At 56.3% G+C, this 26,752-nt stretch overlaps 1 protein-coding gene across 1 annotated transcript in view; it reads right to left on the bottom strand.

Moving 5' to 3' along the window:
• Positions 1-347: 347 nt before the first annotated feature.
• CFAP74 (cilia and flagella associated protein 74) overlaps positions 348-26,752 on the bottom strand; it is a gene marked incomplete at both ends in the record, with an annotated part of 57,607 nt that continues 31,202 nt past the window's right edge. The window contains 21 exons of the mRNA XM_082834562.1: positions 348-449; positions 648-782; positions 996-1,126; positions 1,368-1,500; positions 1,754-1,908; positions 2,035-2,161; positions 2,833-2,988; positions 3,275-3,394; positions 3,504-3,559; positions 3,688-3,797; positions 3,952-4,086; positions 4,709-4,845; positions 5,662-5,760; positions 6,785-7,061; positions 12,321-12,454; positions 13,189-13,362; positions 13,826-13,913; positions 14,128-14,256; positions 16,503-16,624; positions 23,172-23,294; positions 23,698-23,774. Of these exons, the coding sequence (XP_082690688.1) occupies positions 348-449; positions 648-782; positions 996-1,126; positions 1,368-1,500; positions 1,754-1,908; positions 2,035-2,161; positions 2,833-2,988; positions 3,275-3,394; positions 3,504-3,559; positions 3,688-3,797; positions 3,952-4,086; positions 4,709-4,845; positions 5,662-5,760; positions 6,785-7,061; positions 12,321-12,454; positions 13,189-13,362; positions 13,826-13,913; positions 14,128-14,256; positions 16,503-16,624; positions 23,172-23,294; positions 23,698-23,774 (2,720 nt within the window). The remainder of the gene's footprint in view (positions 450-647; positions 783-995; positions 1,127-1,367; positions 1,501-1,753; positions 1,909-2,034; positions 2,162-2,832; positions 2,989-3,274; positions 3,395-3,503; positions 3,560-3,687; positions 3,798-3,951; positions 4,087-4,708; positions 4,846-5,661; positions 5,761-6,784; positions 7,062-12,320; positions 12,455-13,188; positions 13,363-13,825; positions 13,914-14,127; positions 14,257-16,502; positions 16,625-23,171; positions 23,295-23,697; positions 23,775-26,752) is intronic.

Below are 26,752 nucleotides of genomic sequence, written 5' to 3'. Positions count from 1 at the left end.
AGGACCTTGAAAGGCTGTGCGGGTGCTGGTGGGGCTGGGGGCTCCGAGGGGCTCAGGCTGGGAGCAGGTTGTGGTCAGGACTGGCCTCATTGCCGGTTCTGAGTGTGGGGCTGGGACAGGAGCTCTTGGCCCCGGGCTCACTGGATACAGGGCAGCAGGAGGTGGCCGTGCCTGTGGAGCTGGGGTGCCCCGGCCATGGGGCCATGTGGGGGGCCACCTTTTGAAGCTGCCCAGCAGGGATGTCCAGGTCCCAGGCCCCTGGTTGGCTCTGCTGGGTCCACAGACCGGGAGAGGGCTTCGAATGCGGCAGGAAGATCCGAGGGGGCTGTGGAGAGACTCCTGCGGCCTCAGGGGCCCGTCACCACCCGCGCTACGAAGAGGACCTTGTAGGTTTCCTTCACGTCCCCCCTGAGCTGCAGCAGGGCTGACACCATGAGTGGGTGGTCCGGCTGGAAGGGGAGAGGCGGGGAAGGAGAGGGGCACCCTCGGTCAGCTGGCACAGCGGACAGATGTTTCCTGGCCGCGGCGCTGCCCACCTCACCCGCCCAGGGCCCCCCTGCAGCCCCCTCCCTGGGCGGGGGCAGGGCTGTCATCCTGCCCAGCCTGTGGCTTTCGAAGGCTCCCTGGCCGCCGTCCGAGGCACCCACATCAAAGTCGATGGGTGGCGTCCAGGAGACGCTGATGGTCTTGGTCTGGCCGCGCTCCACAGAGCCCTTGGAGGGCTCGATGGTGAAGCCCTTGTGCTGCAGGGACGCGATGCTGTCCAGGCTGAACTCGACAGTCTGCAGGCATTGGTGCTGTCAGCAGGTGGGCGGGCACAGCTCCCGGGAAGCGGCGGGACTGGGGATGAGGGAGCCCAGCACCTGCCCTCTCAGCCCTGACCAGCAGGCTGCCCACCCCACACCTATCGAGGGGCAAGGCCAGGAGGGGCCTGGGTTGCCCAGGCAGTGGTGGATGCAGAGGTGCCAGGCAGGCCAGGGAAGTGCTGTGGTCACCTTCTTTGGGGACGGCTGGGTGGTCCGGATGCAGCCCACCTGCAGTTCTCGGGTGGCAGGTGGGGCCGGCGTGTCCGTGTCCAACTGGACATAAGCCAGGGTTACCAGGATGGGCTTCAGCTCCTCAGCTTCTGGAGAGGGAGGGCCTGGCTGGGGGCTCAGGGCAGGGGGGGTACCACCAAGGGAGTGTGGGAGCTGGGTCCGGCAAGGATGGTGGGCGGGGCTGGGCGAGGACAGCCGGCTTTGGGGGCTGGGCCGGGAATGCCGGCCCTACACGCAGGCCTCCAGGGCCAAGGGTGCGGTCAGAACAGGACTGGTCCTCCTACTGCCGCCCCGGCCCTGTTGGGGCTCCCAGCACCTCAGAGGGCTCACCCTCTGTGCGCTCGGGGTCCAAGGCAGGGATCACGGTCAGGGACTCCACAGGCACATCCAGGGGGTCTCCGCCTTCCACAAACATCATGTGCTTGCGGGCCGAGCCCTTCAGGAGGATCTGGTGGGAGATTTTCTGGGGGCAGGAGCACAGCAGACTCGGTCCGTGACCCACGAATGGGGCTCCGGGAGTAGGCAGTGCTGGGGTGCAGGCCTGTGGGACTCAGGACTCTGGTCTCTCCACCGCATGACCCCCAACCTGACGCAGAGCCCCCAGGCAACAGGACTCCAATGTGGGGCCGTTTGGGGGAGGGCGAGGGCCTCAGACACGCGGACGCGGGCGGGTTGGGCCGGGAGTAGGGGGCCGGGCTGGGCTCCTGGAGCCGCACCTTTTCGAAGAGCACGACCTGAAGCCGGTCAGAGAAGTACAGGCTCTCATGGTCCGGGCTGAAGGTCACGGTGAAGTCCTGTGCCCTGCCCGGCTCCATGACGCCCTCCACCGGGACCACGCTGAACACGCTCTGGCCGCTGTAGTTCTGCGTGCCTGGGGGTAGGGTGGCCTGGCAGGTCCGGCTCCCCCCGCAGTGCCCAGTGCCCCCCAACCCCGCACCCCCACGCCCCGCACAGTCCCCTGCCAGCAGCGGTCACCCCCCCAGCCGGCCAAGCTCACCCACGACTTCCGTCCTCTGGGCCGGGGAGGCCAGGAACTGCGGCAGCCGGTGCTCGTCTCCGCTCCCGGTGGAGAGGCTGTCCAACTGCATGGAGAACTTGATGGGCAGCGGGGAATCGTTTTGCAGCTGCAAGGAGCAGGGCTCAGTCACTGGACCAGCTGGACTGGCCAACCGATGGACGGGCTGCTGCAACCAGGTCTCAGCTCCCTCTGCTGCCCCTGGGCCACACCCTGGGCAGTCAGGCTCAGGCTGGCCTTCAGCCGAACCAGCATCCCTGCCCAGGCTCTTCTCTGCCCTCACCCTCTTCCACTGAGAGCACCCCATCCCCCCATAAAACACTCCCTGGAATCCCTGGCCTGGGCTGTGCCATCAGGACCTGGACTAAACCGGGCAGGGAAGCAGGTGTCCTGTGGGCGGCTCCATCCTAAGGTTGCCACGTCCCTCAGACCCTGGGGAGCAGCAAGAGGCAGGCGTGCCGCCCTGCCCGGGCTGCGGAGCCCACACGGCCCCTCCCCTGAGCCGTCCCTCAGCTGAGCTGCCCCCAATCCCAGGTGGGGCAGCCCACGCAAAAGCCCTGAGGCGGGAGGCCCGGCAGCAGAGGCACCAGGGAGGTGGGGGCGGAGGTGTGCATCCTCAGCTTCTCCTGCTAGAGAGGGCCGTGGAGGCGCTGCTGGCGGGTGGGGTGGGAGCGGCCTGCACAGCACCGGCTCCCTGACCAAGGCAGGGCTGACCCCCTCCTGAGGCACGACCCCTCCCAGGAGGCGGGGCAGGCGCCATGTCCCTGCCACGCGCTTTACCTGGAAGCCCGCGGAGGTGGATTCTCCGGCGACCACGTAGCCCATGTTGAGGACGCCTCCTTCAATGGAGCACGTGGTCATGGACGCCACGCCTGTGCCCACGAGGGCCAGGGAGAGCGTGCCTCTCTTGGTGATGACCTCCAGCATTTCCCGGGCCTGGGGAGACCACGTCCCTTAGCGTGGAGCAGACACGTGTCAGAGACAGGTGTGGGAGCTCCGTCTCGGAGCAGCTGGCTCAGGATGTGCGGGACCTAAGATGGCTTGGAGCTCCCTGGCCTTCTCCTCCTCCTTCCAGCAAGAGGCCAGGGCCCAGGAGGGCCAGCGGCTCCCCAGGCCTGGCTGGACGACTACGGGCCTGGGCACTTGGCAGGTGTGCAGAGTGGAGAGTGGGGCCGTGGAGCCCCAGGGCTGCAGCCCAGCTCAGGGTGGGCTTAGGACTCACCAGGACGCTCTCACGGGGGGAGAAGGACAGCTCCAGGACCTGGGTCTCTCCAGACACCAGCTTGCCGATGGGATTCAGCAGGACAAAGGGGCCGTTGGGGTTCAGCACGGAGTACTCCAGCTGATGGCCCAGTGTCAAGGATGGGCGACAAGTACGGGGCCGCAGCCCTTCACCAGACGCCCCTGTCCCCCTGCAGCAGGCTGCCTGGGCCGGGTATGGACAAGGATACGTCGAGACGCTCGGGGGAGATGTTCTGGATGGAGACTTTCTTTATGCCGCGTTGTCCTGAAACGGGGGAGTCAGGTCACTGCCCAGGCCTGGGGGTGGGGCATGGGAGCCCAGGCGGTGATGGGGTGCCTGGGTCCCTATGGGTGGGGGATGGCCGTCGGGGGCTGGGCCCGATCAGGACACACCTACAGCGATGTCGCCGAAGTCAGCGATGGTCTTGCCTTTGTCGGACGTCACCACGATGGATGGTGCTACCGCTGGACACCACAGCTCCAGGTACACGGTGCTGTGGGGACTGAGGTGGCGGGGAGCTGCTGAGGGCGGAGTGGGCGCCGCATGCCCCGCCCTCTCAGCCCGACCCCATGCTGGCCCCGCCAGATCTGGGGGCTGCAGAGCGGGGACGGTGACTTCTTGGCCGACCACGCCCCACCCTGCCCAGAGCACCGCACCTGAAGCTCAGGGGTTCCGTCCCCTTCCTGTCTTTGGTGTCACCACTGGCAACAACACAGGGGACCACAAACTTGTCAAACTTCCCCTGGAAAGATCTGGTCAGGGTGGCCTGCGCAGCCTGGTACTCCTGGGAGCTGCAGTGGAACCGGCAAGGTGTTCTCACACCCCTATCCCTAGGCTGCCCCCAGCGGCCCAAGAGGCCCCGCGCTGCCCTCCATGGAGGGGTCCATAAGGCCATGCCTGCTCCCCAGGGCCCTGGGCTAGAGGGTATGAGGTGGCAGCCTTGGGGGGCCACGTTGTGGCCCAGGCTGTGGCTGTCCCAGTTTTGTCTGACCAGCTGGTTTTCTCACCCCTTCCCTGGTTGCTGTGGCGGCCTCCCCGCTCCCCCGGGGTCTGGTCAGGCACCTAAGCAGAGAGCCATGTTCCTGGAGCCACAGGCAAGGGTCCAGGGCTGGCGAGTGGCTCAAGCCCATTGCAGTTCTCTGGGGAGGCTGGGGCTGCTGAGCTGGGAACATGGGAGTCAGGGGCTCAGCATCTCCCCAGCCGCTGGCCTGAGGCTGTTCACAGGGACCCTGGGCCCTAGGGCCCCAGGGGAGGGAGGTGAGCAGGTGCCCAGGAAGGCAGAGCCTGAGGGGACTCTTGGTTCCAGCTGTATCTGAAGCCAGCCCCACCCTGGCCTTCCAGCCACAAGGTTCCAAAGAGCTCTGCTCCAGGTGGAGGAAGTCTCTGTGGGGGGCAGCCTTCTCTGGGGCCCACCTGGACGTGAGGTCCTCTTTCTGCAGCTCCAGGGGCTGGGAGGCAGAGGCCTGGGACAGCCGGTCTCGGTTCTGCAGCCGCAGTATGGAGGACTGTCTCTGCTGGTCCTTCCTCTGGGTGGCCGTGTCCTTTTGGGAGTGCGAGGTGGGAGGCCAATTGTGGGGCTGCGCCGGGGACTCTGCTCCCGGCAGACCGCCCAGGGCAGGAGCCCAGGGGCCCAAACTCCAAGCGGCTCCCTGGGGGACACCGTCGGCAGGTGCGGAGACCCCAGTGTCTGTCTTTACCATCGGGGAGACCGAGGCCCGGGGTGGGGCAGGGCGGAGGGCTGGCCGAACTGGGGGTCCTGGTCCCTGTGCCCTGCCCCCAGCCTCACTGCCCCGCCAGCAGGCTGCAGGCCCTGCCCCTCCTCCTGCGCTTGCTATGACAGCACGGGTGCTCAAGATCAGGCCCCAGAGGCCGCGGGGAGTCGCGGGGTCTCTGCGTCCCCAGGGCAGCAGCAGGCAGGCCCTGGGCTGTGACTGCCCAGCTCTGCTGGACGCCCTTTCCTGGCAGGAGCCCAGCGGTGGCTGCCTCTCCAGGCCTGAACTTGCTAGGATTCACAGGCCCCTTTGAGGTTCATCTGTTCCCCCTCCATTGTAAGGGCAAGCCCCCTGCTAACCAGTGCACAGGGGCCCGGCCCACCCTCCCAGGACCACCGTCTGGGGATCCACCTCGCCTGGCGATGCTTTCAAGAGGGGAGGGAGGAGCCTCGCCGAGAAAAAGTGTTAACCTCTTGAAAGAGTTCCACACACACGAGGCTGCAGAAAAGTCTGCCCAGGGCTCCTGACCCCCCGGTCCCCCAGCCTCAAGGCCGGTGGGGCCTGTTCCCAAGCCTTTGTGCAGCGGCCTGGTGCACAGTGGGCAGCACCCCCGTCTCCCGCCCCAGGCTCCCCCTCCCCCGCCCCGCCATGTACCGATTTGGCCTCAGCTTCTTTGGTCAGGGCCTGTAAGGCTTCCTGGTGGATCAGCTCGCGGGTCAGCACGGGCCGGAAGGCCACCCGGACCAGGCACCTCTGTGAGGAGAGAGGCCGGAGGGCACCCCGCTGCCGCCACCGCCAGGATCCCCTGGTCACGCCCTTGGACATCCTGGGGTGATACCCCATCTCTGCTTTGGGGTCTCAGCTTAGACGAGCCCTTCTGGAAGGTCCTTCCTGACCTTTGCCCCTGGAAGTTGGGGTGGCTGCAGACATGATCACCAAGCCCCTCTCACCACGCGGGAGGGCGGTCCTGAGATGGACCATCCCACTGCCCACGGGGCACGAGTGAGAAGGGGACGTTTGTGTTCAGCCACTGAGACTTGGGGGTGAGTCCCTGCACGCTCATCTGTCCCCCTTTCTGAAGCACGTCCACCTTGCAGTCCACCCCCTGGGACAGCCCCGGGTCCCAAAGGGGGTTCACTCACCACGGCCTGCCCCGTGCTCAGTGCAGCAAGGGAGCAGGGTGGGTAACGGCTGCAGTAACCCCCTTGGAGAGGGGAACCATGACTTAAGCTGAATTTGCTCAGTTTACTAAAATGCATTTCAATAATCACTGAGACACTGCCAGGGTCCAGGGCCTGCATGTGCCCCTTCCCACTGAGTCCCCTCACAGTGGCTGTCACCCCTGACTCTTCAAGGTAAGGAATTCAGCTCGGAGGGGCTGTGATGGCCCCAGGGAGTCTCTGCCTCCAGGCCCGGGCTCTTTCTGCTTTATCAGCAAAAGCAGTGGTGGGGAAACCTTTCGCCAATCAGCCGGTGGGCAGGCACCCTGTGCTCCTGGTGACCAGGCGCTGTGTGGTCTCTGTGCCCATCTGCTGTGAGATCCAAGGGCTGCACACCCTCCCTCCAGCCAGGGGCCCGTGGGGTCAGCTGCCCGTGGGTGCCCCGCCTCTGGGGCCAAGTTGGGCTGGCGGAGGGCACCGTGGCCTGCTTGGGTCTGATAAGAATCCAGGTTGATCTCCACGTCTGCTGTCTGGTTGAATCGCTGCGGTCCAGGGAGAGTAGAGACCGGCCCCTTGGGCTGGCCCCGCCCCAGCCCACCCGTGGGGCCCACACCCACCTTTCCTGGCCACACGGTGCCCACCGAGGGTGAGATGGTGATGGGGGAGTCTGGGGGCAGCAGGAACTCGAAAGATGTGGGCCCCACAGGGGATGTGTCCTCCAAGCCGATGCGGGGTACCGAGGGCGTCAGCGGGTTCATTCTCAGGCGGGAGTTGATGACGTACAGGGTGGCCACCGACGTGTTGTACAAGGAGGTGGCCGCAAACTTGACCTGGTAGTGGGACAGCTCCAGGAGCGGGTGGACACCCACAGCCCGGCACGTCAGCTTGAAGCACCTGGAAGTGACAGCGTGGGCAGTTCAGCTCAAAATTTTAGTAAATTTTGAAAATACTTTGTGCCCCTGTGCACATTTTAATAAGATAGTTAAAAATTTAATCACAAGTTTAAACATTTGCAAAGCAGGTAATTTCTGGCTTATTTCCTTAAATATTCACTGACATTTAAAAAATAAAACTGATAGGGGACTTCCCTGGTGGTCCAGTGGTTAAGACTCTGCGCTCCCAATGCAGGGGGCCTGGGTTTGATCCCTGGTCAGGGAACTAGATCCCACATGTTGCAACTAAAGACCCTGCATGCCGCAACTAAGACCCGACACAGCCAAATAAATAAATATTTTAAAAAACCTGATAACTTACTCTTTAAATATAAACATGGGAATCTATATACCATAGTGAATTGATTCTTTTTTTTTTTTTTTTGGCTGTGTTGGGTCTTTGTTGCTGCACGCAGGCTTTCTGTAGTTGCAGTAAGTGGGGCCTACTCTTTGTTGCGGTGTGCAGGCTTCTCATTGTGGTGGCTTCTCTTGTTGCGGAGCACGGGCTCTAGGTGCGCAGGCTTCAGTAGTTGTGGCTCATGGGCTCTAGAGCAGGCTCAGTAGTTGTGGCGCACGGGCTTAGTTGCTCCGCAGCATGTGGGATCTTCCAGGACCAGGGCTCGAACCCATGTCCCCTGCATTGGCAGGCGGATTCCCAACCACTGCGCCACCAGGGAAACCCCGTGAATTGATTCTTGCCACCATCCGGTTTTAAGAAAAAAGAACAGATATTTGGGATTTTAACCAGTGGAAAATTTATAGTCCATGTTGCTTTGAACTCCTATTTCCATTGCACTCCTGCCATTGGATTTTATCCTAATTACATATTTTAATGCTTTATGAGGTGATGTCGATGGCCCTGTCATACTTGTCCGTAACAAAAATGTGTTCATAGGTTGAAATATTTCAATGTATATTTTTGTGTCCTGTGACCACAGGCTCTAAATGTTAAAAAAATTCCTTCTGGGTGGAGATGTCATTGAGGTTATTGTTACAAGTTAATTAGTTGAAATAGCACAAATGTATGGAATGTGATAATCATTACATATAAAAAGTAAGAGCTGCTTGGAGTCACTTCAGGAAGGTGATGGAGCTGTTTCCCGGCTGGTTCAAGGGCCTGTGAGGGACGTGGCCTGTGGCCTTGCTCCGTTGACCTGGGAACTGGGGGTGGGGGGCCCACCCAAGTCCCCTCCAGCCCCTTCTTTTCCATTCTTGTGACAATGTGTCTTCCGATGTCCCTCTGAGGAGCCCCCCGTGGGGGGGCTTGAGAGCCTCCCGTGGCTCTCTCAGCCCCCCGTGGCTCTCTCAGGTCCTGCTCCACTTTGCTGCAGGGAAAGACCATCAGGTCCCATCACCCAGGCCCAGGCAGATGCTGCGACCTGCAGGCAGCGGGTTCACCCAGGACACCCAGTGCCACGTTTGCTGAAAAAAATGCTTTTTTCTCCGTGCACACTATACATGTTTCTCTCCCCCTCAAAAAACTACCGAGGTGAGATGAGCCCATCGGCGTGTGGGGAATGTTCTCCTGACCTCAGAGGCAGACATGCAACATGCCTGGCCTCCGTGCCTAGCTACGTGCGAGCCTCCAGCTTCTTTTATCTGGTCACACAGGCAGCTGGTGCCCGTCACAGGGGCCAGGCCAAGAGTACAATCAGCCCTGCTCTGGGGATGTGCCTGACCTCTGGAATGTCAACACCATTATCATCATCACCATCACCAGCATCATCATCATCACCATCATCACCATCACTGTCATCACCACCATCATCACCGTCATCACCACCATCACCACCACCATCATCACCATCATCATCACCATCATCACCACCGTCATCATCACCGTCATCACCATCATCATCACCATCACCACCATCATCACCATCATCACCACCATCATCACCATCATCACCGTCATCACCATCATCATCACCATCACCATCATCACCATCATCACCATCATCACCATCATCACCGTCATCACCATCATCACCATCATCACCGTCATCACCATCATCACCATCACCAACATCAACACCATCACCATCATCACCGTCATCACCATCATCACCATCACCATCATCACCATCACCATCATCATTGTCACCATCACCATCACCATCACAATCATCATCGTTACCATCACCACCATCATCATTGTCACCACCATCATCATCATCACCATCATCATAATCACCATCATCATTATCAACATCACCGTCATCACCACCTCCATCTCCATCAGCATCATCATTATCATCATCATCACCATCAGCAGCAGCAGCAGTACTGGGCTGAGGGCAGCAAGATTTCCCATCTTCTCCTGTTCTCTCTGGAAAATTTGTGTCAAATTGGCATCATTTTTTCTTTAAATGTTTAGAAGAACTCATCAGTGAAGCCATCTGCATCTTTCATTTTGGGAAGCTTTTGAACTTAAAAAAATTTTTTTGCATTTAAAAATATATTTATTGGGCCCCACAGGGCCCCTTGGCTTGATCGGAAGCTGGGGAATCTCTCTCCATGCCAGCCTCCTTCAGGAGAGCGGAGGGTTGGAGGATATCTCTGAGTCCAGATCGCCACGGACTCCCCGCCACAGGCTGTGCCTGACTCGGCTGCGGAACTCTGAGGCTGCGGTGGAGGACGGGGGAGAGGCTGACCTAGCGGCTGCGGAGGCTTCTTTTGCCTCAAGGACACCTTCTCTTCTCTTGCCCGTGCCGGCCTGGACTTCCACTCCGAGGAAACACTAAATATTGGAGGACCAGAAAGAGGGCGTACGGAAGTCGCGACGCACCCGTCAGCACCTACAAGCCTGGAAACTGTTGGGTCCCCAGCAGCTTTATCAGGTAAATTAGGAAGGCTACCTCACTAACAGGTACAGAAATCTCAAGGTATTTTCGGGAACTTGAAAAGGGAGGAATTCACCTAGATCTGATCAGATGCCCCACGACCTACAACCAGGGCATTATGTACATACTGGAAAAGACGTAATTTAAAGGACTATCTCCCAACTGGATGGAAGGACCCTTATCAGATTACAATAGGTTTACATCAAGATAATGATGATGCAAGATTCCAGCCATTTCTCAGAACAGATCCTGCCGAAACAACAGCAGAAGTCACCCTGGGGCCCTTAATTAGACAGGGTGAGCGCTCCGTGACCCCAGCTAAGCAGGGTCTACGAGCCCCTTGCCAGCCTGAAGAAGCTACAGAAGACAGGCTGTCATCCCTCATCCTCCCCATAAAGATTTCCTGGGGTTCATGTCTCTCGGCGGGGGGGAGGGGGATTGTAAATTGGAGATAGATGGGCCCCTGGGCCGGACAGCTGGCGTTTGTCAAGTGGAGCAAGACTGAAGTTTTGTCCTCAGCCAGGCAAGAACGACGCCCGTTTCCCTTCCTCCACTGATACGGAGAGAATGAGCTAGCAGTGGGGAATTAGTTTGCAGCAAAAATAGAAATGAAGTTTTCCCTCTCCTGAGAACAAGGAAAATAAAGGGAACAGCGAACAGGCTAGAGAAGAAACATAACCTGGCCTGAAAGAGTTCTTCACTCCTTGTTTTTTTTTAACTGTTACTAATCTGTAGTGTCTGTAACTAGATTTGTACTTCACAAAGCTAACCTATTACTCTAAAACACTATGTGAGTTACATCCTGCACTCCCTTGTAGCAAATCACCCCTTGTAGCATTTGCATTTCAGAAAAGAAGTCGCAGGTCAATAACCCAGAGACAAAAAGACCCAATTACGGGGGCTGCCTGATGCCAGCTGCGACTGTTTTGTGAAGGAAGGGGGACACTGTTCTTGAGGCGCTAGCCTGCTGTGTCTTCCCTTCTGCCTGGCAGAAAAATAAAGCCTTCCTAGGGAAAAAAAAAAAAAGAAAGAAAAAAATATATTTATTTATTGCCCATTTTTGTTTCCTTTTCTGTCATGTTTAAAAAAATTTTGGGGGGGCTTCCCTGGTGGCGCAGTGGTTGAGAGTCCGCCTGCCGATGCAGGGGACACGGGTTCGTGCCCCGGTCCGGGAAGAACCCACATGCCGCGGAGCGGCTGGGCCCGTGAGCCATGGCCGCTGAGCCTGCGCGTCCGGAGCCTGTGCTCCGCAACGGGAGAGGCCACTACAGTGAGAGGCCCGCGTACCGCAAAAAGAAAAACAAAATTGCCTAACTATTTATTTATTTATTTATCTATCTCCTCTGGGCTCCGCACGCCCTGCTTTAACCCCTGAGGTCTCACAGTTCGAGCTTTCCTAGCCTCCCCAAGACGGCTCCTGGCTGAGTTTGGCAGTTTCAATTTATACGTAGATAGTTCTTGAAGAAACACTAAACGCACATTCAATCAGCAAACATCTACGGAGCTTCTACCATAGGTCCTGAGCACTGAGGTTATCTCACAATCCCCTCTTTTCCTGGGGTTTGTTTTCCAGAGGCTGAGAGCGTTGTGAACAAGCCCAGAAGGGTCCCAGCCCACGGACGGGTCACTAAGTCCGAGGGGAGGGGCGGGCAGTGGGACGCAGCAGGGTGGCAGAGTCTGGTGCCTGGTTTCCTCCACGGGTTCTAACTCTGCACTTTGCTCCCAAAGATCACGACCGTGAACCCCTTCCTGCTTTCCCTCAGGTGTGTCAGATCCTGGGCCCGCCTGTCCCGCCATGGCCACGTGCCCGGCTGGAGGAGGGCATCAGCCCGACCTTACCCAGGGCTGCCCAGGCCCCCAGCCAGGACCAGACAGCAGCTCCGGCTGGATTGTGGGTGGGGACTGGAGAGGAAGGGAAGGAGAGGGGCAGGAGGGCTGGTTCCACGGGGGCGGGATGCCCACCACATTCCAGACCAGAGGCTGATGATCCCAAGTAGCGAGAGCCGGCCCTTGTGCCAGACCCCCTCCACGTCCAGTCCACTTCTCCCTCCCCAGCACCTTCTTAGCCCCAGTTCTCAGCGTAGACACGGAGGCCAGGGAGGTCCAGAGACTGGGCCATCACACGGTGCATGAGGGCAAGCGGGGCTCGTGCCCAGGGGATGCTCTGCACACTCACACACGCCCACAGGTGCACTCACACATGTGCATAGCACACATGCCTGCAAGGCAGCCTGGATCCCAGGCGTACGGACCTGGGTCTAAGCTTCCTGAGGCCGGCACTGTTGCCCAGCCCTGTGGTCAGCCTGGACGGCCAGGGGTGGCTCCTCCCAAGCTGGCTGCCAGGGCCCTCCATGCGCCCCCGCTCCTGCCAAGCTCACCGGTTAATCTCTGACTTGCAGACGAGCTCGAAGTTGTACTCCTTGGCCTTGGTGGGCTGAAAGATTACGTCGAGTTGCAGAGTTTCCAGCGGCAGGATTGTCCCGAACCCATCATTGGGCTGGATGTCCACAAACTGGCAAACGGAAGACCATGGATGCCAAAGCGAAAACTCAGTGACCTGCTGGGGAGGGCTGCAGGGAGCCGGCACGGATAGGCGTGTGGCCAGGGTGCGGCAGTGTGTGAGCGAGTGTGGACATGTGTGTGGCTACATGCATGTAAGATGCATGTAAGTGTGCTACATGGGTGTGAGCCCCTGCGTATGTGATCATGTGTGCAGATGAGCGTGTGTGAGGGTGGTGTGCGTGCATGTCTGTGTGTCTGCCTGCATGTGAGCACTTGTGTGTATGTGAGTGTGTGTATGTGCGAGTGTGCGTCTGCATGCACGTGAGCACGTGTGGATATGAGTGTGTGTATGTGTCTGCAGGCACATGTACACATGTGTGTGTGAGTGTGTCTGTGTGTGTGACTGTGTCCGCATATATGTGATCGGGCAGCGGGGGCCCCGGAGGAGTGAGGACAGCCAGGCCTGGGCCTCGTCTTGGCCGCCCTGCAGGGCCAGGCCATCAAGAGTCCCGGAAGGAAGGGCGGGGAGAGGACTCTGGATCCTGAGGGTGCAGCGGGCAGACAGAGGGCAAGAGAGGCAGCGTGAGGTGGGGATGGGGCCGCGGGCATGAGGAGAGGGACGGCCAGAGAGACGCCCCGGCCGAGGTGCCTGGAGGTGAGTGTGGAGTCCGGGAGTGGCTCAGGCGCCTGGACCCTGGGCAGCAGCCCATGCCCCAAACCTCCCGCTCTGACCACATGAGGCACCTTGGGGAGCCTGACGAACCCAAACTCCTGGGGCAGGAGGGAGTGGTTGCAGAGGCTGACTTGGGTCCTGATGGCCTCGTAGATGGTGCAGTAGCCGAAGTCCACCCCCGAGGGGCTGAGCTCCAGGTCCGAGGTGGTGACTATGGCGTGGACAGTAAACCCCACGGGTTTGATCTGAAGTGTGGAGGGCAAGCGCATCCGGTCACCGAGGTCAGTTTACGCAAGTGTTTCCAAAAATGAGAACAGCACCATCCCGGCTGTGAGCTGATGGCCGACGGTGCACCTTTCAGGGACACAACCCCTTCCCTGTTGGCCCCTGGCTTGGGACGGGCAGCACGGGCGGGCGGGTGCAGGAGTGCGCGTGTGCACACACGTGTGCACCTGTGCGTCTACGTGTGCGGTGCATTGTGTGCTCACATGTGGCGTGTGTACGGAGGATGTGCACACTCCTGGGCACCTGGATCTGCGTGTGGGGTGGACTGTACACATGTGTGTGTTTGGGTGCCCTGGGGACAGCCCTGCCGGCCCTGGACAGCACTCGGGGCCTCTCTCCGATCCACAAAGACCCTCCCTCCGTCTCCCCCGTGCCTTCTGCTCCCCAAGGGCGCCCGCGCTCCCAGAAGTACCCCACACAGACCTGGTCAGCCACCCAGATAGTCATCGGGGCCTCCAGGACTCTGCTTTCCTTGTCAAAATACTTCCCGGCATCTTCTGGGAGGGAGCGTCTGAAAGAGACAGGAGGCACTCGGATGTTCTTTTCTTCTTTATATTTGCGAAACGACAAAATGCTGAACTATGAGTGTGTTTTGAATTCAGACGAGAGCTAGAATTTACATAAAAGGTAAGAAACACAGGGCCATGACGTGGGCGTCGAGCCAGCTTCCGGCTCTCACCTAGAGTCCCCCCCACCGGGCGGAGGGACCCCGCCGCGCCACGCACCTGGGCAGGAACTTGAGCCGCACCGAGTAGGACGACAGGGCCTGGATGCAGCCGGTCTTGGGCAGGAGCTCCAGGTGGCCCTGCAGCCCCTTGCACACCTCGAAGTGCAGGCGCAGGGCGGTCTTCGACCTGCAGCGCCCGAGGGCTGGGCGGGCGACGCCGCGTTTGGTCCCTACGGGTCAGCCTGTACCCACCCCCCAGGGCCCAGGGCACACCCTCCCAGATGCCCCCCACCCCCTACTGTCGGGGAGTCTTCAGAGCCCTGCTCGCCAAGGGCAGGTTTTCCTGAAGTGAGATCTGCTGAGGAATCCTTACAAATAAAAACATTGCAACTGAAAGGCGCCCAGTCGGTTCTCAGAAACCTAGTGTTTTCTGGGAAGACCCTCGCCGGGCAGGTGCTGGGTGCAGGGACCTGGGGCGTGGGCGCCGGCCCTCCCAGGGTCTTGCCCTCCCCGCCCAGGCGTGGGCACGTGCCAGCACGAGCCCTGCAGGACGCTCGGGAGGTCCCCAGACGGCCAGGCCTTGGCCAGTGACTGCAGTTTCCCCAATTTTTGTTCCTGTTTTCAACTCAGGGCCAGCCAGAGAAGCCAGATGTGCCCCCAACCAGCCACGTGGGGCGCCCCATCCTAGCCACCCCAGGCCACAGCCCCCATCGGTGCGCTGCCCCTCCCCTCCTGTCCAGTCTCCAGGAAGAAAGGTGATGGGCAAGCTGCCCCAGGCCTTCCTGGGCTGCCCGGGAACCCTGGGCCGTGGTCCAGAGCCTCCCAGGCCTTCCAGCCCCTCCTTAACTGCCTGGGGTGATTGTTGCCTGCCTCGTGGCTGCTGGGGCCTCACCCTGAGGGCTGAGCCCCTCTGCAAGGGGAGCCCACAGCCAGACAGGGACCACGGGGAGATCCACGGGCTCCTGGGTGCTCCTGGCCGAGGAGGAGTAAAAGGGGGCCCCTTTGACCTCTGACCCCCAGTGTCACCAAGCCCCTCCCCTCAGTGACCTCTGGCCCCAGTGTCACCCAGCACTGGGTGTCCCCTGCCACGGAATGTGCCCAGACTGGCCCTCCTGCCCTCGGCAGGCAGTAGCCCCGCCCAGGTTCCCGTGCTGGCGGGGCTCCTCCCTGAGCAGCTGTTCATGTGACCAGGGTCATTGCGAACGAGCTCCTTTGCTACACCTGTGTCCGTAAACCCCGTAAATTAAACAAGCGAGTAATGCTGAATTCTAGAATCACTCGACAGGGACTTCCCTGGCGGTCCAGTGGTTAAGACTTTGCCTTCCAGTGCAAGGGGTGCGGGTTTGATCCCTGGTCGGGGAGCTAGGATCCCACGTGCCGCGCAGCCAAAAAACCAAAACATTAAACAGAAGCAATATTGTAACAAATTCAATAAAGACTTTAAAAATGGTCCACGTTAAAAAAAATCTTTAAAAAAATATAATCAAATCACTCAACAAATGTGCGCTGTCGAGCCTGTGCCTTGGGGGGGGCTGAGAAAGCACAGCCCCCCGGCTCCCCGTCGCCACCCTGCCCGGGAGTGGGCGCGCTGTGTCCGAGGTAAACTGGCCAGAGCCCTGCAAAACCTAGTTTCCTGAACAAATCCACCTGAGTCCTGCCCCGAGTTCCCAGCTCCCCGGTGAGAACAGGCCCCCTGACGTTTGCAGTGCTGAGGCCCAGGGACCCAGCGGCTGGCACACGTGCCAGTCCGTTTCCACCCAGGCTGCCCATCGCCCCCCCAGCCCCCAGGCTGGAAGCGGGGCCCCGCGTGTCGGCAGCCTGCCAGGTACGCAGGTGTGTTTGGTTAATGAAAACCCATTAAGCTCTAACTGTAGAATTTGCCTGCTTTTCTCCATGTAATTGAATTTCACTAAAAATTAAAAAGAGCGTAAAAAAATGACAACTGTGGTGTCCGGACGCCCTTGCAAAACACTGCGAATGAAACATGCTTCTTGTCTCGGGGCTCCGTCCATGGTCCTTCAGAGGACACGCCTCCTTCCCTGTCTGTGTCCGAGGGGCCGGGCCTGGCCATGTTGGGGGCGAGCTCCCCAGAGACGCAGGGGTGACAACACTGCCTTACTCTCACGGTTCTGGAGGTCAGGACCGGACACAGTCTCCCGGGGCGGAAGCCCAGCTGCGGGCAGGGCTGGTCCCCTGGGAGGCTCTGTGGGGAATCGTTTCCTGGCTTTTTCAGCTTCTGGTGGCACCGTGTCCCTTGGCTCGTGGCCCCTGTCCCATCTTCAAGGCCAGCAGCCTAGCATCTGCCAACCTCTGTCTGACTCTGGCCCTCCAGCCTCCCTCCTGTGACAGCCCTGGGATTCCAGTGGGCCCTTGGGGTAACCCCAGGTGACCCCCACCCCGAGGTCCGTGACCTCACCCCCGCCGAGGGCTCACCGTGTGTGGACGAGGATGGAGTCCTGATACAGCCGGTCGTACATGCAGATCTTCAGGTCTACGTTGGGCTTTGGCACCCAGACTGGCACGTCGATAGCAACACCGACGACTTTGAAATATAACTGAATTTGAACATGAAAATCCGACAACACGTATTTCCATCAGCAGAGCAGGCGGTGACCGTGAGTACTAACGCAGAGCTCAGCGGCAGTGTTTTGTGACTCTTACAAAAACTGGAAGGTTAATAATCAAACTGGCCATGTTTTGGGGATCATGGCACTTTTTACACCATATAATTTAAACAATCCTTTTTATTTTCAAATTTTTTAAACATAAAAAGATAGAATGGTACAATGGATTGTCATGTACTCACCACGCAGCTTCATAAATATCAACATTTTTAGCTGTTTAAAAAAACCTGGGCTTCCCTGGTGGTGCAGTGGTTAAGAATCCACCTGCCAATGCAGGGGACACGGGTTCGAGCCCTGGTCCGGGAAGATCCCACATGCCGCGGAGCAACTAAGCCCGTGCGCCCCAACTACTGAGCCTGTGCTCTAGGGTCCGCGAGCCACAACTACTGAAGCCCTCACGCCTAGAGCCCGCGCACTGCAACGAAGAGTAGCCCCCACTCGCCGCAACTAGAGGAAGCCGCGTGCAGCAACGAAGACCCAAAAATACGGCCAAAAATAAAAAAACAAATAAATTTATCGAAAAAACCAACAGCCATTTTACTGCAGACTCATGCATCACACAGGCAGTACACGCAGCTGATACAAACGGAAGCTCAGGGCTCGCGAAGGGCCCAGTGGGCACGTGCTTCTCCCCACCTCGGACCCTGGCGTCGGCTTCCTGCAGTCAGACCAGGATGTCCTGCAGAGAGAGCCTGTGCACAGCAGCCCCCCTCAGGCAGAACAGTGACCACCAGCCCACACAACTGGGTGGAGGGCTTCCCTTTCTACCACCTGCAGGACTGTGACCTTAGAACACACAGCGCCGGATCCGAGGCCACAGGGTCACTGAAACATACAACCCACCTCCAGGGCCAGAGACAAGAGGACAGAGTAAAAGGAAAGCGTGGCCAGAGAGACGGGGCAGCCGGGAGAGTCCAGAGAGACGGGGCAGCCGGGAGAGTCGGGAGGGGGTCTGAGGAGAAGCACGGCCACCTCACTCAAAGGCAGTGGTGACAGCAGGTGAACGGTGATCCACCGAGGGGGGCGGGGGGGCTGCTGCCGAGAGGCGCGGAGGCCCGGAGCAGCGTCCTGACCGCACGGCCAGGCAGGTCACAAAGAGACTGGTCCCGCCGGCACCTGAATCAGGGCCAGGCGAGCAGGCGGACACATGCGGTGACACGTGACACACAAGGCCGGGGGACAGGCGTCCGTGAAGCAGACGGGGTGGTCGGCACAGGAAGGCCCCGTCTACGGAGGAGCCAGCCAGGGAGGGTAAGAAAGGCACAGACACGGAAACGAAGGGCCAGCCTGCGCTGGGGCCATCCTCACACGGAGACAGTGGGCAGCGTCCTCACACCCCTGGAAGGGAGGGGTCCACAGGCCGGCAGAACCCAGCACATGTCACGAGGGACCCACCTCAGGAAAGCAGGCGGGCAGGATGGGAATCCAGACCCCGTTCACCCCTGGAGGCCGGGAGCCACCCCAGGGGCTGCGTGTGTACCACGCCCGGGTGAGGAGGTGGGGTAGGAGAGTGGTCAGGGAGTTCACTGCCCCGGCTCGCCTGGCAGGGCCCCCGTGGGCTGGAGCGTCCTTGACCCGAGGTCACAGCCCCAGCCAGGCCATCCTCTCCAAGTGCTCAGTTACCCAGGTCTGGTCCCTGTTCCTTCCTGACACCACAGCAGGGGCTCTGTGGGGACCTATGGGGCTACCGCGGGGAACTGTGGGACTCCATGGTTACTGTGGACATGTGGGGACAGTGTGAGTATTATGGTGCATCGTGGGGTATTGTAGGGTGTGGCCTATTCCCTGGGGTTTCCGTTACAAATAAACGAATATTGTGTCTCAAATCCCTGGCCCCTGACAGACCCATTCCTATATGGAAAACACACCAGAGCAGAGACTCCTGATGGCCACAGGAGAGGAGAGTGTGGTGAGCACAGAATCATCAAACGGCCACACCTGGACATGGCCACCTGCCTGGAATCGTGGACCACGGTGTTGGGTCAGAACTCCTGAGGCAGTGGGGGCAGAGTCGGAGGAGATGCTAATAATTCTAATGACAGTTAAGTGAAACCGAGACATTGAGGGCCAAGAAAGAGGATAAATAAAAGGGACCCAAAATCGTGTCTTATTTTGGTCATAAGGAAGTGGTGGTGGAGTGAACTGCTGGGGTACCATCCGTCTTGGAGGATGGTCCTCTTGCACTTAAAAAATAGAAAGTCAGGGCTTCCCTGGTGGCACAGGGGTTAAGAATTTACCTGCCTGCAGGGGACATGGGTTTGAGTCCTGGTCTGGGAAGATCCCACATGCCATGGATCAACTAAGCCCGTGTGCCACAACTACTGAGCCTGCACTCTAGAGCCCGTGAGCCACAGTTACTGAGCCTGTGTGCCACAACTGCTGAAGGCTGCATGCCTAGAGCCTGTGCTCCGCAACAAGAGAAGTCACTGCAATGAGAAGCCCACACACCGCGACGAAGAGTAGCCCCCGCTCGCCACAACTAGAGAGAGCCCACGCACAGCAACAAAGACCCAATGCAGCCCCCAAAAAAAAAAATTTATAAAAAAGAAATAGAAAGTCATGTGGGATTTAAGGGCTGGGAAAGGGGAGGGGACCGTTCATTGAATGAAAGTAGAATTTCCAAATAACAGGGAAAAAAGGAATAAGTAGCAACTTGATCAAACCAATGAAAACAAGAAAACTGAAAGTGAGGAAACAGTATGATAAGATGAATAGTAGACAAATCTAATGGAAGTAGTAAAACAAAGTGTGTCAATATTATGCTGCAAATGCACTGGATTCTCCCCCTAAAGGCAGACAACATTAGTCTGGGTCCACAGACAAAACCTGGCTCCTTAAAAGACACACGAAGTCATTAAAAGAGGATAAATATCGGCCGGGGCGGGGGGGAGGACAAAGGGATATGAGGAGAAGGTGAAGCAGAGGAAAGCAGGAGTGGCCCTGTCGTTATTGTGGGATCAGCTGGATATAGAGGTGCCATGAGCAGCAGGATGAAGGGGGATGTTTGGTTCTGGTGAAAGGCACAATTCACGATAAGAAAACAACTATAAACCCTCATGCGTGAAACAATAAAGCAGCTGAACAGAGCCCTCTGTTAGAGGTGTAAGGAGATCTCTCGCACTGCTGGTGGGAATGGGAATTGGTACAGCCACTATGGAGGTTCCTTAAAAAAATAAAAATAGAACTACCATACGGCCCAGCAATCCCACTACTGGGCATATACCCTGAGAAAACCATAATTCAAAAAGAGTCATGTACCAAAGTGTTCATTGCAACTCTACTTACAATAGCCCGGAGATGGAAGCAACCTAAGTGTCCATCAACAGATGAATGGATAAAGAAGATGTGGCACATGTATACAGTGGAATATTACTCAGCCATAAAAAGGAACAAAACTGAGTTATTTGTAGTGAGGTGGATGGACCTAGAGACTGTCATACAGAGTGAATTAAGTCAGAAAGAGAAAAACAAATATCGTATGCTAACACATATTTATGGAATCTAAAAAAAAAAAGGAAAGAAATGGATCTGAAGAACCTAGGGGCAGGACAGGAATAAAGACGCAGACTTAGAGAATGGACTTGAGGACACGGGGAGGGGGAAGGGTAAGCTAGGACGAAGTGAGAGAGTTGCATGGACATATATACACTACCAAATGTAAAATAGATAGCTAGTGGGAAGCAGCTGCATAGCACAGGGAGATCAGCTTGGTGCTTTGTGACTACCTAGAGGGGTGGGATAGGGAGGGTGGGAGGGAGACACAAGAGGGAGGAGATATGGGGATATATGTGTATGTACAGCTGATTCACTTTGTTATAAAGCAGAAACTAACACACCATTGTAAAGCAGTTATACTCCAATAAAGATGTTAAAAAAAAAAAGTGTAAGGAGAACTTGTCAAAGATTGGGTCATAAGGGAAGATAGATGTGTGGAAGGAACATGGAGGGAAGCCAAATCATCTTGACAAAGAAGAACAAAGCTGGGGGAATCATCCTCCCTGAACTCCAGACTATACTGCAAAGCTACAAGCATCAAAACTGCATGGTACTGGCACAAAAACAGACACATAGATCAATGAAACAGGAAAGAGAGCCCAGAGATAAACCCATGCACTTATGGTCACCTAATCTATGACAAAGGATGAAAGAACATACAATGGAGAAAAGACAATCTCTTCAACAAGTGGTGCTGGGAAAACTGGACAGTTACATGTAAAAGAATGAAATTAGAACATTCTCTAACACCATACACAAAAATACACTCAAAATGTATTGAAGACCTAAATGTAAGACCGGAAGCTATAAAACTCTTAGAAGAAAATGTAGGCAGAACACTCTTTGACATAAATTGTAGCAGTATTTTTTTGGATCTGTCTCCCAAGGCAAAGGAAACAAAAGCAAAAATAAACAAATGGGACCTAATTAAACAAAAAAGCTTTTGTGCAGCGAAAGAAACCACTGACAAAATTGAAAAGACAATCTACTGAATGGGAGAAAATATTTGCAGATGATATGAATGATAAGGGATTAATATCCAAAATATATATAACAGCTCATACAACCCAATATCAAAAAACAAACGACCTAATTAAAAAACGAGCAGAAGGGAATTCCCTGGTGCCCCAGTGGTTAGGAATCCATGCTTCCACTGCAGGGAGCCCGGGTTTGATCCCTGGTCAGGGAACCAAGGTCCCGCATGCTGTGTGGCATGGCCAAAAAAATAAAAAATAAACAAGTTTGCAAAAATGAGTAGAAGACCTGAATAGACATGTTTCCAAAGAGGACATGCACATGGTCAACAGGCACATAAAGAGATTCTCAGCATTGACAACCATCAGGGAAATCCAAATCAAAGCCACAGTGATATATCACCTCACACCTGTCAGAATGGCCTTCATCAAAAAGTCTACAAATAACAAGCGTTGGAGAGGATGTGGAGAAAAGGGAGCCCTCAGGCACTGCTGGTGGGAATATAAACTGGTGCAACCACTGTGTAAAACAGTATGGAAATTCCTCAAAAAGCTAAAAATATAACTACCATATGACCCAGCAATTCCACTCTTGGGTATACATCTGCAAGAAACAAAAACACTAATTTGAAAAGATATATGCACCCCAATGTTCATGGAAGCATTATTTACAATAGCTAAGATATGGAAGCAACCTAGGTGTCCATCAACAGAGGAATGGATGAAGAAGACATGGTGCATATATACAACAGAATACTACTCAGCCGTGAAAAGAATGAAACCCTGACGTTTGCAGCCACATGGATGGACCTAGAGGGTATCATGCTTAGTGAAGTAAGTCAGACAGAGAAAGACAAACACTGTATGTTATCACTTATATGTGGAATCTAGAAAATAAAACAACTGAATGAATATAACAAAACAGAAACAGACACACAGATATAGAGAACAAACTAGTGGGTACCAGTGGGGAGAAGGGTCGGGGGAGGGGCAAGATAGGGGTACAGGATTAAGGGACACAAACTACTATGTATAAAATAGATAAGCTACAGGGACTTCCCTGGTGGTCCAGTGGCTAAGACTCTGCACTCCCAATGCAGGGGGCCCAGATTCGATCCCTGGTCTGAGAACTAGATCCCGCATGCCGCAACTAAAAGATCCCGCACGGCACAACTAAGACCCGGCGCAGCCAAATAAATAAATAAATATTTTAAAACATAGATAAGCTGCAAGGATATACGGGACAGCACAGGGACTATAACTGAATTGCATAACTTGTTTCTTTTTTTTTGGCTGCACTGCACGGCTTGGGGGATCTTAGTTCCCCGACCAGGGATTGAACCCGGGTCCACAGCAGTGAAAGTGCTGAGTTGTACCCTGGACCACCGGGGAATTCCCTATAATGGCTTTAAATGGACTATAATCTATAGAATTTTTGAATCACTATGCTGTACACCTGTAACTAAAAAAAATAACTCCACAAACTCAGAATCCTAGTAAGAAACAAAATATAATAGAAAAATTGGCAAATGACTTGAAAAAAAAAAAACCCATGGAGGGGTATGAATAATGTGACTAATCCATCTAATAAATCTGTTTACAGACACTAAATACACTTTCTTCATATGCACATTTCATACTTATAAAATCAATCTTGCCCTGGGTCACAAAGAAAACTAACAAATTAAAAAAAAGACTTTGCAGATTATATTGTCTGAGCATAATTCAACTTAATAAACTTATAAATAAATAAATCTAAAAAGTAATGATGACAAATTTTAATTACTGGGAAATTAAGAAAGACAACCCTAGTGATTAAGTGCAAGGGGTGTGTGTGTGTGTGTGTGTGTGTGTGTTCACAGGTGTGCATGTGTTGGCTATGTCGTTAGCCATGTGTGTCACTGACTAGCCATGCAAGCGTGGGCAGTGCGGGCAGCAGCCTCACGTGGTCATGGTGGAGGGACGCAGAGGGCGGGGACCCCGTGCCCAGGGAGCAGCAGGATACTCACAGTCCGGCACTGCTGATTCTTAAACACGACCTTGAACCTGGTGGAGACCGTTCCCGGGACAATCGGGGTGAAGATGACGGGCACTTTGATGGTGCTGAAGGGGCCAATCTCCCCCTCTGTTATCTGCACGGCAAGAGAGGTAGGCAGGGCCGCTCAGCCTTCACGTTCCCGTCATGGTGTCTCCCGTGGCCTCACCACAGCCGGGTCACTGCGGGGGCGAGTGGTGGCAGCCCCCATTTGTGCATTCGCTCTCCTGATGACACGGTCCTTGCACACACATGCACAGCCCCCACGCTCTGGCTGGGAAGGCCCTGCATTGGTGTCTCCTCTGAGCTGGACTAGGGGTACCCAGGGCCCTGCCTCTGCAGCTCTGTACCCGCCCGGCCCCAGCCTGAGACGGGGCAGCCGGACACCGGCTGAGACAGCTAACTGCCCGGAGGAGGCGAGTCCAGCGGCCAGACTAGTCTAGTCCGGCTCTGGTCAGATGGACAGACCACCCTGGGGGCCGGAAGAAGGTGGGCCTGACCTCTCCCAGTGAGAACTCCGTCTGTTCCTCGTTGGGAGGTACAGTCACGATGGTGGTCGAGGTCACTCCCTCTGATTCTGGAAGAGAAGGGTCCAGGTGTGAGGCTGGCCAGGCATGGCTGGGCAGCTCTGCCACGCCCGAGGCGTGGCCACCCCCAACCTGGCCTCCCGGGGCCGTGAGGCCCGAGGGGGAGCTGGGGCACTAGGGCACCATCCGGCCCCCTCCCTCTCCCAGACCAGGTGCTGTTCTGGGGCTCGTGGGGGCCACCCCAGCCCTCCTGCGCAGACAGCTCCTCCTGACAATACCATCTCCAGCAACCCCACCCTTTCCCAGGGCTAGGGGCCACAGGAGGCTATCATTGTGGCCCCAGGTTTGCATGGATGTGCCCCCGCAGACCCCCTCCCCCCGTGGCCATCTCCTGGTCAGGGACCTCGGGAACTCGGGGACCCCCAGCTCAAGCCCCAGGCCACTTGGACAGTGGGCACTGCGACCTCTGGAGCAGCAGGCTGCGGTGGGAGAGGGTCCCTAGTTGCCCAAAGCCCCAGCGCAGGGAAGGGGCTGGGTGAAGGATGCTGGCCCCAGGGCGGCCCGGTGGGTGCAGTGGCCTGGAGCAGTGCATTGGAGAGGGGACAGCCGAGAAGCGGGCCATCTGGGGCTTCACTTCAAAGCAGGAGGAGTGGAAAGTGGGCTCAAGGGGGTTTGTATGAGGAGGAGACAGCAGGGTGCTGTGTCAGGGCTGGGCCAGGGTGGGGCGTGGGGAGGGGGTCAGCCACTTCCCAGGGACCCACCGGAGCCCGAGGGGCTGCTGGGCCCTGGAAATGTAACACAATGTCCACTTTCAGGCGATAATAACATGTTCGCAGCCTCATTTTCACACTCATTTAGCCTTGTCTGTGTGCACGTTGCCTGCATGTTTTGAACATCTCTTCCCCACTGGTGGGCCATGGATCCCGGCCCGCCCCTCGGGATTTGGGGGGGCACCCCAAGAATGGCAGCCATCCATCAGAAGGGTAGACCCTGTTTCCTCTCATCTGAGAAGGTCTTCCTGTTGACTTTGCAAGTGAACAGACCCAGTTTGATAGGAGAGGTGAAGGTCAGCAGCCTTTCTGAGTCCTTCCCCAGCTGGGCTGCCAGGCTGGCCCTGTGGAGACCCCAGGTGCACTGCTGCGGCCTGCCCCAGGCTACCACAGGGCGGTATGCACCATTCCTGGGGCCTGGGGTTGTAAAGGCGGAGGCCCCCAGTTCTGGCTCCTCCAGTGTGGCAGACTTCTCACGCAGCCAGCAGCTGTGACTGCCACCAGGTTGGGTGGGGGCGAGTGGGCCAGTTGGCTCCCACCACCCCACTGTTTACGTCCTTGTCTGCTTCAGGAGTTACCTCGGTGAGAGCCCAGACATGGGCCCACGGGGTCCTCACCTATGCCCTGAGTCCAGGCCAGATCCTGGGGTCAGCTGCTTCCTCTTGCATGGATGCTGGCTGGGGTCCCTTGGTGACCCAGGGTGGAATCGTGTTGGTCAGTTTGCTGGGAATACGGTGCGCTTCCACTAAGTCTAGAATCAGGCTTGTTAACGATTAGGAAGACTTTCATTAATTATGTGTGCAGTGTACCTGCTCCATGCGTCCATTCTGTTCCGTCAGTCACAGAGTGGATATTTACTCACTTCCTGGAGTTAGAGGCATTTCGACATTTTAGAACATTCTCAGCAAGTAGCTCTTTAAATACTGTCTTTTCCTGATTCCAACGGACAAGTTGCTCCTTACTCATCCTCAACAGTACACGTGTTGTACTGCTTCTTTCATGTTTCCATCTCTATCTTCTAGTTCCCTAATTGTCTCTTCAGCAGTGTCTAATCCACAGTTTAACCCAGTGATTGGGGTTTTGTTCGTTTTCAGTGATCATATTCTTACTGCTAGAAGTTTTATTTGGTTCATTTTCTTTATTTTTTTTTAAATAAACTTATTTATTTTTGGTTGTGTTGGGTCTTCGTTGCTGCGCGCGGGCTTTCTTTAGTTGTGGCGAGCGGGGCTACTCTTTGCTGTGGTGCGTGGGCATCTCATTGCGGTGGCTTCTCTTGTTGCAGAGCACAGGCTCACTAGTTGTGGCGCACGGGCTTAGTTGCTCCGCGGCACGTGGGATCTTCCCGGACCAGGTCTCGAACCCATGTCCCCTGCATTGGCAGGCAGATTCTTAACCACTGCGCCACCAGGGAAGTCCCACATTTCAATTCTACTTGATCTTATTCCTTTGTGATATTTTTCAAAGTATTAAGTATGCTTATTTTATTTTCAATGTCTGATCATATCATATCTGAAGCATGCAAGATCGTAATGCTCTCTGTCGTTTGTGTTGAGGGATTTCTCTCTGAAAGCTTTGACAAATGCATACAGGGTGTATCCCCCACCACAATCAAGATACAGAACGTTTCCATCACCTCCCACCCCAGCTCTCCCTGTGCCCCTTAGTAGTCAATCCCTCCCTGGCTCCTGGCAACCACTGGTCTGTGTTCTGTCCCTACAGTTTTGCCTTTTCCAGAATGACACATAAATGGAATCACGTGGTTTGCAGTTTTCTGCGTCTGACGTTTTTCATTGGTGTGATGTCGTGAGGTGCATCCGTGTTGCGTGTGGGTCCCCAGTTCATTCCTTTTCATTGCTGAATAGCGCTGCAGAGCAGAGGGGTGCCAGGTTGTTTATCCACTCACCAGTCAGCAGACGTTGGCAATCCCAAAGAATTCACATGCAGGTTTCTGTTCGAATTTAGTTTTCATTTCTTTGGGTAAGTACCTAGGAGTGGGGTTTCGGGGTTGTACGGGGTTTGTTCGACTTTATAAGAAATTGCTGAACTGCTCTCCACAGTGGCTACACCACTGCGCACTCCCAGCAGCAACGGACGAGAGTCACGGCAGCCCCTCACCAGCACTTGCTTCTGTCAGGGGCTGGGGTTTAATCTCGCCCTTCTAACAGGCGTGTAGTGATGGCCCATCGTGGTTCTAATTTGTTTTTCCATCTGTCTACTGTTGTCGCGTCTTTTCATGTGCTTACTTGCCATCTACACAT

The sequence above is a fragment of the Leucopleurus acutus genome (assembly GCF_964270905.1).
Source record: "Leucopleurus acutus genome assembly, chromosome: 2".
NCBI lineage: Eukaryota > Metazoa > Chordata > Mammalia > Artiodactyla > Delphinidae > Leucopleurus > Leucopleurus acutus.
This window is presented reverse-complemented; position numbering and strand designations above follow the sequence as displayed.